General features: G+C 38.5%; 1 protein-coding gene across 1 annotated transcript; it reads left to right on the top strand.

Annotated features, from left to right (window-relative positions):
- The first annotated feature begins 7,602 nt into the window (after nt 1–7,602).
- On the top strand, nt 7,603–19,555 carry LOC131786517 (secreted frizzled-related protein 5). The gene is made up of 4 exons (XM_059103575.2): nt 7,603–7,744; nt 14,238–14,855; nt 15,259–15,333; nt 18,362–19,555. The coding sequence occupies exons 2-4, from the start codon at nt 14,366–14,368 to the stop codon at nt 18,685–18,687; spliced, it is 891 nt and encodes a 296-aa protein (XP_058959558.1). The 5' UTR covers nt 7,603–7,744; nt 14,238–14,365; the 3' UTR covers nt 18,688–19,555.
- The last annotated feature ends 466 nt before the right edge of the window (nt 19,556–20,021 follow it).

The raw sequence follows: 20,021 nt of genomic DNA, 5'->3' as shown, positions 1-20,021 counted from the left end.
CCATAGGTTTGCTGAGAGCCTTGGACTGAGGTGTTGTGCGCATACCGCGGTACCCAAATCGCTAGAGATTTCAAATTATCATTCAATTTTTAACACTCATGGTAGGTGACTGCTGATTGCTCCCAATGAAATTTAAAAATACCCTTGTACTAGTAATGTAAATCTTGTCACAATTAAAGTTGGACATCAAGGACAGTGAAAACGTATTTCTCTTTTAACTCCCAGAAGTGTTTAACATGTAATTTCTCTCATTAATATCCATGTATTGTCTAGCAAACAGGTAATGAGAATGCCCAAACTTATCAGGTAGAAGTTTTAAATAAGTTTTAAGGAAATGTGTAGCTGCTAGAGAGGAGAATTAACAGTGAGATCTTGGTAGTGAAAGGGTTAAGGTACTCTTCTTTATACACGAAAACGAACTTCCAGACAGTGTTAAGGTCTTTTCAGTTTTATTTTATCTGATTACTTTTCTTTCACAAAGAAACGTGGGTTCTGAAGGTTCCGCAGTTTGCTGATCCTCAATTTGGTAGCACCCCTCTTCGATGTCAATAATTACCAATTTCCAAACTGAGTTTTCCATCGATGAAGGACAAAAATTTTGGGGGGGTTCCTCTTGCTACCATTACGTGCATGATGGACACAATCTTTCACCACGCTGGTGTTAAATGACGTCTCGTTTGACAAGACTTCCCACGAAACTTAAGATTGAATTCTCTTGCACATACTTTTAAGGCATCGGAGTCATTAGGGCTAAGAACCTGATGAAGGTCATTTAAGTGCTTTAGTTTGCCTGGGGATATTGCATTGTCGTTTTAAATCGGTGATTCTGTTTATGTCTGTGTGAAAAATACCAGCTTTTGTCATGAAAATTCTCAAACAGGAAACCAACGGTCCACCCTCGAAAACAAAACAAACAAACAAAGTAGAAGGTGTTATTTTCTAATGAATGTAAATTGGTCATCCTAAAGCTTTAGAAACTCTTTACATCATCAACTCAGTTAATTTAAAAAAAATGAAAAAAGGTTTCCTTGGATTTGTGGAATTTATTTCTAGACATTTCAACTGTTGACATAATGGACAAGATAGAGAGCACTATTCAAAGAAATTGACAAAGAAGACAAAAAGGTCACGATGAACAAAACAGAAAACCAAACGATCGTAAACGTCATCACGCGTTTATGCACAAGATATGTTCCGTGATGAGTTTTTGGAAACGATCCTTAAAGCCAGTCGTAAGTGCGAATTTTATGATCTATTAAATGGTGATTACACATGAATCGGCCAAAGAGATCAGTATCTCTTAATCAGCCTTAAAACGTCAGTCGAAGAACTTGGATCCTAAGAGATATTCCGTTGGAAAAGTTCAGTGTTCAAAAACAAAACAGAACAAAACAGAAATGATGAAAAATATAACCAAACTGGCATAATTGTTCAAATTCATACTAATCATGACGGTGTCTGAGCGAATATGATCATGCTGAATTTCATCGCGGCTTGCTCATCATGCCGATCTCCTGTCATCACAGTAAAGCAAGCCTCAGAAACTACATCGGCCGCCCTTCGAGTGAAAAAATAAGAGCTTGCTCTGATATCCTTTCCGATACGTTGAGAGGCAATTCACATCAGTCACTACAGCCGAGTTTTGCGGCGCTATCATCCCGAGCGATCTTCATATTCCGGTGAATTCGGCTGTCGTTCATTCAAAAAACATTCGCCTTGGACAGTTTGTTTTCTACCTTCTCATGTGAAAAAACTCGCGTGTTTTTATGAGCCATAATTCGGCTGAAGTTCACTGAACATTTCACTTCAAGATTCTGTCTTAGAGACTTAAAAACTTCGGGCAAAAGTGTTAAATTCGACTTGCCGAACTATTTTAGTTTGTAAACTATCGTGGAATGTGAACTTTGATGGTTTTTGAACTTTGATGGTTTGACACTTTTGACAGCTTTAGTCTTGAACAGCCAATCAGATTATTTTAACCATTCTAACAAGGATTCTGATTGGCCTATTGTAGCGTGCTTTATGAGAGTATAGAGCATGCTGACGACATTGTTGTTCGCTTTGGAAATAAAGTTTGTTTTGAAAATTAAAAGTAATGCTTGGGTAATTTAACGGATTCTTTATTATAAAACAAATAGAGAAGCCTTGACTGTGCTCTGTTCTGTTATAAAGCACTTAGGAAGCGGCTAGAGCACTCAAGAAGTGGGAAGAAACACGAGACGTAGTCGAGTGTTTCTCCCTACACTTCTTTCGTGCTCTAGCCGCTTCCTGCGTGCTTTATAACAGAACAGAGCACAGTCAAGGCTTCTCTATTTGTTAAATAACGAATCTGTTAACACTATTGAAGTAGTTTTACTTTAACAAGTAACCCACCGAGAATGGCACTCAAACTACATTTGCCGAGGCGCATGAAAACTTCCTTCTTCTGGCCCATTTTGTGGAACGTTACAATATGAGGATGAGGGTCCGCACTTTTCCTCTCTTTTCCTAGCTCCATTATCCATCCCGCCCCATTCTCCTCGCCTTCCTTCCCGGTCCTTTCATTTTTCTCATCACCGAGATTGACTTTAAATATTGAAAAGGATCACCTCCTGTTACGATCTTGGTGTGCGCAGCCTTCCGTCGCATATCTTTTCCATGTCTCAACTCTTGATTGATTTTCATGCACACCTTTTGTACTTAGAGCCACTGGAGCTGAGAAGCTGGTGAAAGTTATTTAGATGCTTGAGTATATCAAAAGATGATGCTTTGTTGTTTTAAATCGATAATTCTGTTTATTTTTGTGTGCCATTCCGAAGCCTGTGTTGATCTGTGTTTTGAAAATATGACGGTAAATAACAGCCCATATTCCACAAGTACACCACTGTTGATAAAAAAAGGTGATCTTTCCTGTAAATTTTAAACGAGTAATGATTTCGTGGTTTCTCTGATCCAAGTATTGATTTGAAGTTTATTGACAATCTAACATTTAATAAATCATGGGTATATACAATACGCCAGGGAGAAATTGAAAAACAACATGAAAGGATATAGAAAGAAAGAGCAAACTGACTTTTCCTAAACATTTCCTTTTGGTCGTGCATTTGTAATGTTTCGTGACGCGAAATTGCAAATTGCAGATGCAAATGTTTTCAAATCCGTGAAATGGTGATGAGACATTAAGCAGCTCGAAAACGTCAGTGAAAAGCGTTAATCCCTACAGATGATCTTTTGGAAATAAAACAGTAGAATGACAAAAGCTCCTTTTCCAGTGAAAGCCACTTAGAGCGAGCTAAGAAATCACAAACCACAATAAAGGAATTATATATTCCGTTACACGCTAACACGCAACATCAATACAAAAAAACTATATATATAGCTTGACAATGTATGTCTATTTTCTGATTTTTTTCTCAGCTTAAAACCAGCAAAACCCAGATGCAGGACAGATTATTAGTTCAGCTGAAAGACAAATAGTTGTTAATGCGTGAGGTAGAAAAGCATTAGACACCAGACAATAGTCGGGCGCTATTACCATCCGAGCTCCATAGCCAAGAGTCTGGGGCGAGCCAAGCTAGTTCTCTCCTTCTTCAGCATGGTATCGTTAATGTTTGCTTGTTTATTGTTGAGCGGTAAGTTTGTGCACCTGGTTAGCTTCTATTGCTCCGTCGGTGTTCACGGTTTCACGTCAACAACAAAAAGCTAACAAATAAACCGACACAATGAAAATCGAAGTTGATGTATTGGTGCTGAACAAAGGCGTAGTTGAGATTTTAAAAAAGGGGGAAAAGAGATTCAAAGTTTCTAATTTCCGCACGCCTCCCTTGATGAGGCTTATACCGCTACTCTTCCCTGTGAATTCACGGGCTCAATACTAATACAACGTGCGTGACCGGCAAATAGAATATCCTATCCTGAGGGAGATAATTTCCATAAAGATTCGGCAGAGTGTGATTTTGGAATTTCCTCTAAGACGACTAATACTCGAAGTTTGCTTTCTGTAACTTTAAATCGAATTAGAATTTCCGGAAATATTTACCATAGCAAGCTTGCCCAAATTTGGAAGGGAAATGACTTTAAAAACTCAGACTTGAAACGATTTTTTTTTATTTCATCTTTGTTTGATAAAGCAGGTTTCATATATGAATATTGTCGTATCTATTATATCACAACTACTTGACCAAAACTGAGTGATGTTTACTCACCAACTGTTCTACTGAAAGATACCCATCAGACCCTTCGGGGAACCAGTCACCATTTACCCCCAGGGTGGGTGCATGTATTTTGGGGGATGACATGATTTTCAGGGGAAACAGAGGGGGATAAGTCGTCGCCAACGGAGTTAACAAGGGGGACTATAGAAAATTGACTGTCAGCTAACTACCAGTGAGGGGGATCATAACAATATTACAGAGCCTTATAGAGGGGTTAAGAACCTTGACATATCAAGCACTGTTGAGATGAATTTACCGTTATATTTCAACAAACTCATTATTTCTCTATGTATCTTGAGAGAGCATTAATAACTTTGTCGATTGCCTAATTTGGCCTCTGAAAAACTCATAGAATGCGATTTGATACTGAAAATTATGGGCCGGATTCTGTCGGTTGAAAAGCTTTTACTGAAGATCTCATTAGTTTCGGTTCCGCCTTTATAGGTATGTCGGCACACAGTTCACTTAGTTCTCAGGTTTTGACATTTAGGGGAAGTAAGAAAACATTTCCTGACCTAAAGAACTTGACCGAACTTCATTGTAATTCAGTTATTCATGTCATGTCGCCGAATTTTCAAACTGGCTCGGCAAATAGAAAGAGCCTGGAGTAAAATCTCGTTACAATCTTTCTGGGTAAGAAGCAAAGCGAAACACACTCTCATACACGCCTATGCAGTTAATTTTTACCACGGATAGTTTTATATGGGCTCCGATCCACATTGGTTGGATGGATCAAGCTAAAAATAAAGTGGAACACTGGATTTGCATACATTTATTAATCCCCTCAATTTTTTTATTAGCAATTGCACGTAATTAACCTGATTGGTGTACATTCGATTCTCAATTTCTCTGAGCCACATTTCGAAATTATCTCGCTTTAACCAGAAATTAACAAAACTGACTTTTCCTCCTAAGATTTTTGACGCATGGATACTTTCCCTGACATTTTAACCCTCAATAAACCTTAAATCGACTTTCTTTGCCCCAGGACATTAAAAAAATCAAGAGTCCTCTTTACAAATGATTCAAGTGGCCAACTAACCATGAAGAGTAGACACGCAATAGATAAGGGCTCATAAAATGTTTTTTTGAAACGATAAATTGATTCTTCTACCAACCAAGTTAATTTTCGTGTCACCAAATATCCCCCGCACTTCAGGATGAGAAACGACAAAAAAGAAATACAGTTTATATTATCTCCACGGCTTTTCTGGCTACATTACTTTTCCTTTGATCACCCAAGTCGCCTTAGTTTAACCAAGTTTGCCAAATTATTACAGTTTCTGTTTCTATTTAATCCTACTTGGAATATTGGTTCTGGTTATAATCGGTTACGATCATGGTCTGTTGTTTTAGTCTTATGCTTTACTTTTCTATGATATATCAACAAAATGGAATTCCTTACATTTGAGTACCAACAAATAAGCCGGAAATTAAATATTTGTGCGGTACGAGAGCAGTAGAGTGTGGGCTTGGGCCCTTCAGTGAAGGTGTATCATGGGTATAGAGAAATGTGAATATCCTGCGTTTGCACGTGGGATATCATTCTAAGCCAACAACACTTGTGATTCCCTAAGTTTTATATGTATGTAGCCTTCTAGGATAGTTGTATGAGCTGGGGCCTGTTTCCTAGCTAGATATCCTGTCTTTTTTTCCTTTGGTTTTTCACTTTTCGACAAGTTATTTCTGGCCGTTGTTCTAATCGCACTGTAAGTGGTTGCTTAGTTCTCGGTTTATTTGATTTGAATGTGCTGCGATAGAGATTTCTGGTTACATGATGATTCTGTATTAGACATGGATTGTATGTGTGGTCTTTCTGATATACTGTACGTTGGTGCTTGTCCGAACAGTAAACCTAATGGCTCAACATTTAGGCTGTCTGTTTCGTAATCAAACTGCAATTAAGAAGCCTTGACTGCACTCTGTTTTGTGGTAAAACACACAGGAAACTGCAGAGCACGAACAAAGTGTTGAATCATGGGGCGTAGTCGAAGATTTTTCGAGGGCTTTAGCCGTTCCCTCATCGCCTCACCCACAGAACTGAGCGTAATCGAGACGTCTTTATGTGTTTGATGATAATTACTTCATTAACTTTCCCGCACGTTCAATTGATTCTTGCAAAGCAAACTTAATTTCCAAAACAAGAACAATTATTTTCGTCGATGAGCGTGCATTTTTACCCTCAAAAGCATGCTTGAATAAACCAAACACAGTATGAATGGTTTCATTTAACTTATCAGCTAGTGAGATGACAGGTGTCAATCATAAACTGAACTTCAAGTAAGCTTTCAGTTCCGGGTCAAGAACGATCTCCTCAAAGTTTCAATTTCAAGATATAGAGCCAAATTTTTCTCATCGTTTGCAATCAGGCCAGATTTTGGCTCTTCAAGACATTAAGCACTTTTCCAACTTTGAGATTATGAGATGAAGAGCTCAAAGCTAGTGGTTTAAATGCATGGAAGAGATCGCCCGAGCTGGCAAAAGATTGGAAAGACTGACTCTACATTTTTTCTGAGCCATAAGGAGTGTTAATCAAAGATTTAGTTTACAGCATACTGTTTCAACCAATCGTAACACGTGTAACGTCTAAACTTTTTTGTAACTTTGACTTTTTCCGTTATCTTTCGTTTTCAACTCTGAAAAATTCAAAACGTCAAAAGCGCATTCCTGTTTTGATACCTTTAAGTATGAGATGCACTATTACGAAACTTAAGTAAATCGGCACAGGAAACATAGATAGAAGGAAAAAGCTGCTGACATCAGAGTCCAGTGTACATGGCTAAAGGTTGTACCCTTACCAATTTATATAGGCGGGGACAATGAATCAAAATTCAATCATAGAAGTCGAACATGTAATAGACAGAGCATTGTATTTATTCAAATTGGAAATGATTGCTATGTATTTGTATGCCGGCACAGTTTAGGATAAAACCCAGCGATCCCCACAGTTCTGTTACGCCGTCAAAGGTCATTTTATTTTGTTGATTTGCAAATTCAAGACAAATTTTATTGTTAAGAGTCAATTATTATGCGTGGGGTGTCCGTTTACGAGAGATCGTAAACAAAAGGAAAATCCAATTTTCACTTTAAAAAGTGTCCGCGTCCACTTATGAGATGCTGTCTGCTTACAGGAATGTGTAAATACAGAGTCGGAGGCAAAAACGGGAACTGAAAAAAAGTGTCCTTGAGTAGAACCGTGCGTGATAAAAAACTTTAAAATCTTATCATATAATCATTCAAAGAGCAAAGCCAAGAAGCGTTAACATCAATAGAATTATTCAATTAACAGATTTTCTCCCCTGTAAGTTGCTTATCACCTACAAATATTTGTTTATTTCTGAGATTTCCGTTTCTTCCCGGATGGATGAATGTAAACCTACTTACTTGGCACGCTTCAAGACCCAATTAAACTTAAGCAGACTTCAATCACGTAAATTCCTGCTTTACCTGCCAAGGCCTGTTTGTAGACGAATGAGACTGTATAAATAAGCGAGACATTTATCAGTTGTTCAGTACAGGTATAGAAAGCGTCAACTCAGGCCAAGGACTGGGTAAGCTCAAACATTTGTTGTAGCCTCTACTAATGTAAATTTACTCTGTAATCAAAGAGGTTGAAGAAAACGAAACATGTCCATTTTCGTGACCTTGATCATATTTTCTTTTGACGCACATTAACACTTCATCTCCGCCATAATTGTCATCGATTTTGATTCTTTTAAGCCGAATATTTTGATATGAGGCAAATTGATTTATCGGGTGATTTCATCTTCTGCATTACTGCCGTATTCCTAATTGTCAGGTCCGACTTAGGAATGAGATGACGAGTCCCTTGAAGCATGATATATGAAAATTTTATTCTTTGGTCTACTTCGATCTAATTTCAAATCTTATGGACAAATAAATGCTTTATGCGCACATAATGCTCATCAACATGCTTTTAATCATATGATAGCATTTCATGACCAGGGTTACGATGCTACCATTGTGAAGTTACCTCCTATATTTCAAAAATTATCCCTTATTGTCTTGTTATTTCCTTAGTTTAGACCAGTGGACACGAAATTGTTTCGCCTCCGAACTTCGAGCCCACGAACATATCTTACTTTAATCCCTGGGTTAAGACACTGGCTAAAAGATAACCGCACTACATCAGCAAACAGACACAAAATCAACCAGACACAAAGAAATACGAAGTGGAAATAGAATTATTTCGCCTTAGAATTTCGGACCCACACACGTATTCAATTCAATTTTAATCCTTAGGTCAAGACACTAACCAAAAGATAACCGCCCTACGTAAATAAACAGATACACTAGAAAAGCAACCAATGAAGATTGAGTGTACGTTTAACTCAATTGTGGTTGACCTTGAAGTTTTCAAGTTTGTGCGACCTCACGTGTGTCCCACGAGAGAAACGTGAAAACGTGCACGATCTGAGAAAACACCTTGTTTTTCTTGCTACTTGCAATTTGTTTTTTCCAGTCTCAAGAATTTAAGGGAAAATTCAAGGATGAACACCTTTGCTATCACGCAAAAGTTCAGAGACCATGGGAAAAGGAAAATTAGTTGATAGGTGAAGATTAAGGAAAAAAGGTAAAAATAGTCGTGGGACATTCAACAACAACTGCATTGCTGTTATTTGATGTTTATTATGGGGCTTTTCGATTGAGTTTCGTAAAACCAAAACTAAAGAAATCACAACGGCCAATCGAAAAAAAGGAAAATTCCTTTCAAAAACAGTGAGAACTTAAAGTAAAAACAAGCAAACTGCCTAAAGCGCTGGAACACGCGGACGACTAAGTCGTGATCGCTTTTAGTTTAGCATCTGATTGGTTGAGAGAGTGGCGCAAGTTTTTTACCAATCACAGAGTGAGGCCGGTAAAGCGAAACAAATGCAATCTTGGATTAATTTTCTACACTTAATTGAAAACTCCTCTGAGTTCAAAATGCAATGATCGATAACGCTTACTTGGACATGGACCTGGGCGATCAAAGTTTTCTTTTACAGCGATGTGCAACACAAAACACTCCCATCAAGAAAGCTTCAGCGCGCAAATTACCCGTCACCTCACCTGCTATGGTCAGTGGTCAAATGTCAGAATCAGTGACTGAGTAAGGAGTGTCAGCAGTTGCTGACTTGTAAGCAAGAGGTTTGGTGAGCACTGTTCTTTGTATTTCTTCGCTTCCAATCAAACACTTACCTTCTGTCTGTGGGTCTTTCTGGAAAAGTTTCTAAGAAAAGATGTAGCACTCAAACTTGTTTTCTTCTATTTTAGTCTATGTCTCTTTGTATACTCTTTCAACTGTGTAATTCTGGACTCAGAGGAATGAAATCAGCACCTCGTGCAAAAATTTTGCCCCGGGGTAGAGAGTTGTTTCTCTCCCTTATAAACAAAACAGGGATGTGCTGCTTTAAGGAGTGTGTCCAGTTTGGCCAAAAAGGGAGATATATTTTGACCATTATATTCTTGCATCGAGTATGGTTTTCGGGTGAACTAGAGGAGCGTATAAATGTGTCTCTGTTTTTAGCTGCAAATGAATAACGAGGCTGACAATTAACCGAATAAAAATGTATCGTATGAACTGAATTTAGTAACTCTTGAGTTTGTCATTCATGCGCAGTATAATTACGAAAAAACAGTACTTGATTGATTTTCAAGAGACGTTGAACTTTCAAGAACAAGTCTGGAGACAAGTGTGGATTCTAGAGACCATGACTAAAAATAGGTGTGCAAAAGAGATGTTTTTATCTAAAAAAGGGTCAGGATTTGGAGAACTATGAAGCACAGCACCCCCAGAAAGTGAAGTAACTCCTTACCCTCTCCCCCACGGGTGTTTTTATGCAAGTTGTTTATTTGTAATCCATCCAAGTAATTCCGTCTCTTCCATCACTAATCATCTCCGTTCCGTTTTCATTACTTCATACCTTTTGGGTGTTGGCTTCCTACGGCGAATTAAGATTGTAAAGTTTCCTTCAATCAAACAGTTATGGTGCAAACTGCCTTAACCAACTTCCTTCGTTCAGGAACTCTTAAAATGTTGTTTTGTGACAAAACATCAAACAGGTGGCAGACATTCCTGGTGAGCTTGCTTTTTTTCAGTCTGCAAACCCTTGCGATGACCAGGACCTTTTCTGTCCCCTCAGGGGGGAAGATATTCCTGTCGCTTGAAGAAAAGAAAAACAACCAAACAACTTTGGGGCTGTGGAATTAAAGCCTACATGAGTTTCACTCGTAATTATGGACTTGATGATCGAATTGTTGCGTAATTAATATATGCGATAAGAAGGCGGATGAAACCAAATAAGGAAGGGGTACACCTACTCACTGACAAAGCCTCTTCTTCGAAAAAAGTGTGCCAACGTTTCTCAGAGATCTTAGCCGTAAACTCAAGGATTGATAAACATCTTGAAAACTTTATTTTCGGTGGACAAATGGGTTTAAAACAACTTCAACAGCTGCCCGAACTGCCACTAAAAAGGTTCACTTTTATTTCCCGGCTTACCTTTCACTCTTATCTTTGTCTTTGTCTTTCGCGTTTTTGTTTTTGTTTTTGTTTTTTTACATGATCATGATTGCAATTTTTCGTCTGGGTTTGGTTTGATAGTATGTCATCACCCTGTGTTCATAGAACTCAGGCAAATTTCAGCTATTTAATCAAAATTCCTTCATGTTATTACAAGCATAGCTAAGTATTGATGATTTTCGAATATCCAACCTCGTCACGTAGCGTTGGTTCGCAGTGAAGCCTGAGACCAAGTTAAATAGTGTGCACTAGCGGAATACAATTTAGAACAAGGTTAATCTAGTCTTGTTTAAGGTGAAGGCACAACGCAAAATTTGAGTAAAATTCAACGGTTCTTTGAATTTTGAAAGAGATGACTCGGATCATTCGATCACCTTTAGCATTGTTTGCGAACCATTTACTGAATAAAGTAATTACTACGAACAAATCTGTTAAGATTGTGAAAAAATCCTTCCTCCCTTTTTCGACTGATGTGAGAACAGTGCTACTGCTCTCACATCGGGGAACTTTAAATTTTTTTTTGTACTCTAATTGTTCAAAGTTACCATAGATTTTAAATCACTCCACTTACAGTAAGGAGATGGTCGATTCTTGCAATTTGATAGCGGATTGCATAAAATTCATGGTGGATAAAAACTTTCACTTGGCACTGAATTCTTATCGCGTCCGAGTACTTGCCAATTCAGTTGTTAATGAAATTTCCCATAGTTTATGTAATGCCCAGAGCATTTAGGAGCGAAAAACGTTTTTTAATTCACGTCGTCAATTTGGCAAAGTGAAGCGTCATTTATTACTTTTTTTAACCACGACTTCTCTTTGATAAAGAAACTTAAAATCAGTGGTAGGGTAATTGTTACAAAGTTCCTTGGATGGTTTTAAAATTTTAGGCATATCAGGGAAAATTGGCGGGCTTTTATTTCCTAAGGGCCAACACGTAGGAGGTTAACTCAAAACCGCAAAGGCCACTCAAGACAAGAATCTATTTCCACCTTAAATTATTGCGGTATTAGTGGCATTTCCACGCCTTGGTCAATAAATTAAAAACTTCCTCTGCATACTTAGTGGCCTACCGCCAATGTTATAATTAATCTAAACTGCATCAAGCTTGCAACGCATTTTCTTCTCAAGCGTTTTTTATGGGTGTTGAGATAATTCCGACGTTTCCCTGTCAATCTTTGGTGCCCAATCACTTCACTATTCTTTTCTCGAGATCTGTCTATTTGTGTATCTACGCACTGTTTTTTTTTCTTTTTCTAATTTTCCAACATTGTACATCTCCTTTTTGTTTCGCTTAATCTTAACTAGAAGGTTATGGCGAGAGAATTTCGATCGAAGGTCATGTCTAACGGGCAAACTGCTAGAAATCATTATTTTGCTCAATTATCGAGAAGGCGTGTTTCGAGGTGATAGAATGATGGATGCATTTCTGACAGGTGAGGTCGATTCCAATAATCCTTATCTAGAGCTTCCTCAGGCGCGGGTCAATTCAAGCTGTCTATAGAAGAGTTTTGAGAGAAAAGCCATGAGCACCACTTGAATCTTGCAAAAAAAAAAATGATTAATGTTCCCATTTCATGTTTTTACCCAGAATTTGTTTGCGTCCTGAGTTGGATGTCAGCTGTTGATAAATGATAAATCGCGGTATAAAATATATTTTTTTGTGAAAACTGCAAGATGATCGACACATTGAGTCTACCCAAACGTCTTGAGGCATTCGCTATATTAAATTACAGTACATTTATTAGCATAGTTTCGACATAATTTCCATGATCAATCTAGGTAACCCGGCTATGCCTTTTTACCACGGCCGCCTGTACTATAAAGGCTTCAACCTCTTCCAAATGGGCGAGCCAATGATAAATCTATTAAAGGATTCGGCGAGATTTGATTTAACCCTTTCATTCGCAAGATCTCATTAGTACTTCTACTTACTACCTTTCATACAGTTTTTATCATTAGTTCAGAGAATCTGGTATTGGATCAACTTATAATCCTCCAATTGATATTTTCTTTATTCTCATCACTTGTCTGCTGGATATTGTCTTGATATTGTAAGGAGAAATTCTGTCCTGACCACTCATGGGAGTTAAAAGATTAGTCAAATGCCTCACTTGAAGCGTTTCACCGAGGAATATGCGCTCGCGCCTTTCACGCCCGATTTGTTGCATCTTGTCTTCTTCTCCGTTTTCCAACGAAGTACTTCAAGGAAACGGTGAAAAAATAGTATTTTGATGTCTTATGGACTTTGGTTTCAAAACAATTCAATGTCGATTCAAACTGAGGAATTCTCTTATCTTCATGCTTTCGGCCGAAGGAGACGAAGTCAGATTTCTCATGCATCGAAGACGATAACAACTTTGTCGAGAGTTAACTCTGACTTAACGCACACGGGCAAGCTGTAGATCAATAATTATGACTCAAGCTTTTACGACCAATCTGATTCAAATCATTCTAAATGGGCAATCGCACGGAAAGGTTGCAGGCCTCTTTAAGGAACTCGGTCAAGGAGCAGGGCCTGTATTTACGAGTGGAGTTGGCATAGGGGGGATTGATTCTTACGGAATGTAGAAACTCAAAGAAACTGGAAGAGAAATCTCTAAGCAAGGGCGAGAAAGAATGAAATATCAACCCGGCCACATAAGACTGAAACTAAACCCGAGGAACATCGGTAGGAGGCCAGAACCCTTGCCACTACATACTTGCTCACTAGGTTTCCGCCTGAACGGGTTTAATTCATGTTTCGCGTGTTGAATGTGGTAATCGTATGCTACCGTGCTGAAATTAAGCAGATAAGGACCCAGACAGGGATTTTACACATGCTAAGAAACCCCAGTCATAAGTTTTGTTTGTTTAAATAATAGCAAGGACAACTCATGAACACCTTCACACAGGAGAGTATAGTCAAATGGCATTTTCTATGCCTGAAACTTTGTCCCTTGCTTTGTAGAATTGATTGCCGGATTAGGGTGCAAAAAGCTAGCCATTAAGATTTGTCAGCCACAGTGGTGTAAAAGCCTCACACATCACTAACGCCATTTACTTGCTCGTAATCCACTTAATCTTCGTGAGAAGTGAAGCGAGAACAAGACGAGAAAAAGCGTCCAATGTTTTTCGGTGAGCATAACAGAACCAAAGAGATTTCATCTCGCATGAAGAAAAGTCATTATGATTGCCATCGCGACCCATGCTTGGTTTGAATACCGAAAAGTGAAGATACAGATTTTTCTATTGTTCACGGCAATTGATATAAATGAATACCAGTGCTTTTCATGCGGTAGAAATATTGATTTTCAATGGTATGTAAAGTTCGAAAGGTTGTACCGTGCCCATTCAAACTTTCAGGCATTAAGCCCTCTTTTTTCATTTCCCAAAACATGGCCTGATTGACGCGCATTCAAAGGAGACTCGAGACAATAGCTCATTAAGAATATCATCACTTCCATAGATGACACGCGTAAATGTTTCACATGCCTTTGTTGCCCATGAAAGTGTTTGACAGTGCCTTTTGTGTTCGGCAGAAAAGCTGGAAATTCGATCAATATATTTCAAGCGCCGCCCACAGTCCACTGGTTAAATACGCTACCGTGTGATCCTGTCTGGAAGATCGTGGATTTAACGCCAGTACAACCGCAAGGAAAGCGACGCTATGACGTTCCTTTACAGTTTCTTCATCGTTGCTCTGATGACTTGTTCGGTAGCTTCAACATCACATGGACATGGCTTCAGGGTCAGAGGACGCTGCGAGCCTGTGCCACCTTTCTGCCAGAACTTGACAAACGGCGGTAGCTACTCTTACATGCGACTCCCAAATGTTTTTAACAATTTTCAACTCTCGGAAACTGTCGAGGCGATCATGCCCTGGGCCCCTCTCGTCGGAAAGTGCCATTCTGGCCTTAAGATGTTCCTGTGCGCCATTTACGCGCCGATTTGCCTGTATGATAAAGAGAAAGGAGACTATGTCAATATCAAGCTGTGCAAGTCGTTTTGTGAGAGCGTGAGAAAGAGCTGCGAGCCCGTGATGAGTAGTTATAATTATACATGGCCAAGTCACGATGCCTTCAATTGCACGGGGTACGTGGACAATCTTATGTGCGTTCGAGAAGACTTCGTTTCGACCCCAAAGCCTCCTCCTCCAGGTACCTTTTTACAATTTGAGATCGGGATTGACTTATAATAATACGCTTTACGTCTTTCATGTGTTTATTTAAACCTAGGTGATTTAAAACATTGAAGGCTGTACAACACCGGGCACAAATGATCACTATATTTAGACACAAGATTTGAAGTATTCTCTTTTCTAGAGAACAATCTCTGAAACTATGGTAGTTTGGCTATCGTAAGGGGGGGGAGAACTCGTCAGATTTAGCTACAAAATAGATCGTTTTGTGCCAATCTGTTTTTCACCAACCAACCCATTGCTAAATATAGAGGTGCTTACGGAAAGGGAGCGAAGCAACGGAAGTCAGAGGAACGTTTTCCGTTGAATCCATCTCTTAAGTATTTCCTACCAATATATCTTTTTCATCTTTTTTTTTTCAGTCAAAGACGTAATTTGTGACCCAGATTTAAACAACGATGCTGTCCTTCAGAATAAAGCTTGTACGAGTCACTTGGGTGAGAATTGCTAATGACTTTGTCATATTAATAAAAACACGTATACAAAATCTTTTGGGGACATTCCAGATTTTGGTTTCTCTACGGTAGTTTTAGTCAAAATGTACGACATGTAAAAATCGAAAATCATGAAATAAGTTGTTCTAGCACACTTGAGTGTCGGGAGCGTAAAGTTATGCAAAATTTTTCGCCTTAGACGTGACTCGGATATTTTTTATTATGGAAAGTAATTTGAAAAAGGCCAGTGACTCATTAAGCTGAAAAGTGTGTAGCAAAGGTTGGAAAATTTGTCGCCTCGAGCCTTTGAATAGGTGTCAACGGTTATACAAGTGTTAGCGTATTTTTAACGCTATGCAAATGTCTCAGACCACCAAATGTGATTCTGTATTACCTCACTTTGCAAATCCGTCCCGTATCTGGATGGTTCACTTCAGCGAAACCGCAACCGTTTGAAAAGTTTCATTTTCGCCTCAGCCCCAGAAATATCTGCCATGATTGCGCATTTCGATGTGTTATCGCAATTTCTCGACGCTTTGTAGGACCGGTTCACGTAATTTCTGAATTCTCTATAAATCATCACAGGTAATTAACGTGACAGGGGCCTTTCATTTGAGAAATTTCACATTATAATTAGCGACGCTCTCGAAAATGTGCCTCGAGCTTTCTGTGCGAAAACAGCCGTCTGGGGTTAAGTTAAATTTAAAAGGTGAAGCGAGATTTCTTGCAAATCTATCGTGATGTGTTTTGACTACGTACTTCAGTGCGCGCCGAAAATGAGCAGTGATTGATTAGTAATTAGCTAAAGTGAACGGCATTTACGTCGTATGAACGTATTTATTACACGTCTGTCATCTTGGCAGATTCCTTAACACGCTATCCAATTAAAATTGAACCCAATGTCTGATCAAACCTAAAACCATTGATTTACAACGTAGAAAATTGCAAACAAAAAATCGTTTTGCATGCCTCTGTTCTACATTTCCTAGTTCATTCGAATCTCTTTTTGGGAGAGAACGATTCTAACCGGATCTTTTATATCTATTTGTGAGAATTAAAGGCTTTGTTCTTAGCCATTACCGAACGCCCGTAATACATCTGACTTCGACCCCGAAGACGTTTGAATTAATTTTTTGCTGATAAAGTTTGCACCATAAGACCAGATAAGAATTTTATATTTAAAAGCTTAATGTGTAATAAACCATGAAATGTTTCAAATTGGGTAGAATAGGTTTGAACTGGTTGTGATGTTCAAAGTTTGTGTGGAGGAGTCGAGAAAGTGATTAGTGAATTTACTGACCCCGGCAGCCGCTCATTATCGGCCACCATATCTCACCGTTAAACCTTTTAACAGTCGAGGTTTTGCAGATAAATACTACTCACATCAATTCGGTGTCTGAAACGGCGGAGATAAGAGTGATACGGGCAGGAGTTTTGTACCACCTCAAAGAACTGCGACCTATCATTTGATAAGCAACAGGCATAGAAAAACACATATTTCGAATTTGATAACCTTCGCCAATAGGAGGTGAATATAAGTCACTTACCTGCCCAAACATTTATTTAATACACAATTTTCATTGGTATGAATTTGAATGATTCTTTTTCTCTCAAAAACCGTGTTGGCACTTAACCAAGGCGTTGAAATAGGCAAAAGTTTAATAAAAGTTCAGGTCCAGAATCGAAAGGGCCGATGTCGATTTTAAAGCTGTGCGATGAAGTTGTCCTAGCAACGTAAAACTGCTTAGTACAATATGTTATATCTGATTTGTGTGACAAACAAAATTTAATAAGATCAAAATTGGTTTAAGTTTAATGATCAAGGAAAAAGGATAAGCTCACAAATGAGATCCATTCGGTGATCTAACTAAGTGGATGAGCTGATGGTCGCAATTATCAAATTAATTCTCGAAAAACTGTTGTCTTTGTATGCTATTCTTTCACCTCAACTCCATTTCGGTGTCATCATAGTTGGCCCCAAGGTCTAGAAATATCGAAGCGGTTCACCTTGTAATTAGAATGATGACAATCTGTGGATAGCAGAACTAGACCTGAAGCATATACCGCTAAATACCAATCGCTTGTCCCTACTTCGGACGAAGTGTTTTAAAAACCTAAAAAGTAATGCAATAAACCGCTTGAAAATGACTAAGAAATAAACGCTTCGTTTAGCCCATACGCATCAAATGATTTTACAAAAGATAACACTAGATTGCCACAGGTATAGGCATTTATCCCGTTATGGGGAGTACAGCTTAAAATGACTTGCTTTATCCAGATTCATAATGCTAGATTATTATTATTATTATTAGATTTCGGTGTTATCTCTAGTCAGTTAAGCTTGAAAATAGGTTGCAGTCGCCAAGGTCAAAAGAAGGTCGTCGGAGACTTAAAGAGAAACGATAAAAGCATAAAATCTGATTTAAATTTATCTTATATATTGTTTTGCTAAGATCAATTAAGATTGGACAGAAGAGATGAGTGTTGTCTTCGCATTCATGGGACACGAAGATCACTCTAGCTAAAGCTAAAATTTCCTCGTGGCTAAAAAAGAAAATACTTTGCAAATTTTGTAAATTACCACCCACGTCTGTCTTAAGCTATTGAGCTTTACTTTCCAGACATCCACTGTGCCCTCAAGATCTGATGGATTTCCAAGACCCCCGAAGCTAACCACGAACTTACCCCAATGCAAACACAATCAAATTTATGTCTTAAATTCAAAGTTTTTTTCTTTTTTCTTTCTTTTACTCGTTTCCTTATTTTGTTTTTGATTTTTTTTTGTCAAATTGTAGCTTTAAATTCTGGCTACGTGGCCTTATCTATCACCATTTTCTGATGAAAATTGTTACATTTGATTGAATTTAACTGTTAAGACAAACTAGGAAATGCATCTACTGCGGGTGAATCAGAGGTTGAAAGCACAGAGAAGATTGATGAGTAGAATGCCGAAGGAAAACTTCAGAGAATATTATTAAGAGATACAAAATCTAGAAAGCTCTCAAACTTGCTATTTGTTTTTTCAACGCAGTTATTCGCGCAGAGGTGTTGGGAACACGAGAATCAAAAGGTGACAGCTCCTACACTTTGATCAAAATCAAGAGGCACAAGAAATCTGCCAGGCAAGGATCCCGCAGCCAGAGAAAGACGAAGAAAGCTGTCGAAAGCATCGACCGTGTGCTGCTACCAAGAAAAGGCTGCAAGAACGTGGCGGGAAGAGTGAAGAAAGAGGTTACACACTTGATAATACTTGACAGGAAAATAGGAAAGAAGACAAAGTACATCGTAAAGGCCATTGTGCCATGGAAGTCCAAGCGACATAGAAAAATCATGAGGCAGAGAGGCAACTGCAAATAACTGAGCAATTTCCAGAAAGTTCGTGTGGATAAAATTTGACAAATTCAGGACTCATTCTCGAACAAATCTTCTTCCTACAGACTGAAACTAGATTCAATGTTTTGATTCTGTCTGCTTGGGATATTTTTGACCAAATACAAGAGGAAGTTTTAATGTTTTGGCCTTTAAGGACTTGTCAGTGACCAAATATTTATCTACACGACTGAGAAATTTCGCCGAATGTGTAACTCGGTTAAGAAATCCTGTAGTTTTTCAGACACCCACGATTCTCAGTTCATTAGAAGAGTAGTTTTCAATTAAAAGGCAGAGAACAATAAGCCTTTTTGCTCTCGAATGATTACATTTTAAACCTTTTTTAAAATAATTTGAACCTATTTCAATACAACTTGTAATAGACAATTCAATATATCTAATGAAGTGGACTTGTCGCCGTAAACGTGCTTTTGCTAAATTTGATGATGTACTGTTGGAATGCTTGATATGCTTTGTATTCGAATTTTTTTTCTGTAGTCGTTGAACCATTGATATGTGCCTACGTTGTGCACCGCGTAAAATTCGTGTTACTTTGTGAGATTTTTAACTGTCACGTTTAGTTATCAGTTCAATTATATGAAAAAGAGGCATACTACGTCATGTAAGTTAACCCGAACATCCTCGGTAAAGTCACCAAGCGCTTGTCTCTGCGAGGGCTATGTTTGGCAATGTCGTAATTTACTTCATAAGTTTATCTTCCAGTAAAGAAAACATAGCATTTATCGCACAGTAGATAAATTAGTTATTTTGTATGTAATTTGTAAGCACATGGTGCTAAAGCCTTCTAGTACTAAAGGCACTTTTATCCATAAATTAATATAACCATTTAGAGAAAGACATTGTCTTATCGCTTGTGGTCACCCGGGTGACGGATAATGCGCACAGGCGAGGGGAAAAACTGGGAGCCCAAAGCATAACAGGGATTTTAATGGAAGTCGGTTCCCGGCGGTGTACCGCAGCCGTTAAGACCGCCCACCGCCGTCTGTTTTGCCCACGAGGGTGCTTCGTGTTTGGGTGTAGCTTTTTGGCTCTTTTGCAGGCACAACCGCCTATTACAACAACCGAAAACACTTATGGAAAAGTCACTGAAACCACTGTATAATAGCTGGTCATAAGACTCTGCGCTCTCTGTCTTCTTCAAAAATACCACATTTCTCTCTGAAGTTGAGATTTAGGCTGATATTAAGCAGGTTAAAACGTAAATTGAAACTTAATCTATTTCCTCTATCTTTGACGAAGAGAAGTCCACGTTTAAATTGTTTCGGATCATATTTAATGACATTGGTTGGAGTTTCTTCACT

Source organism: Pocillopora verrucosa, chromosome 3 (genome assembly GCF_036669915.1).
Source record: "Pocillopora verrucosa isolate sample1 chromosome 3, ASM3666991v2, whole genome shotgun sequence".
Taxonomy (NCBI): Eukaryota; Metazoa; Cnidaria; class Anthozoa; order Scleractinia; family Pocilloporidae; genus Pocillopora; species Pocillopora verrucosa.
This window is presented reverse-complemented; position numbering and strand designations above follow the sequence as displayed.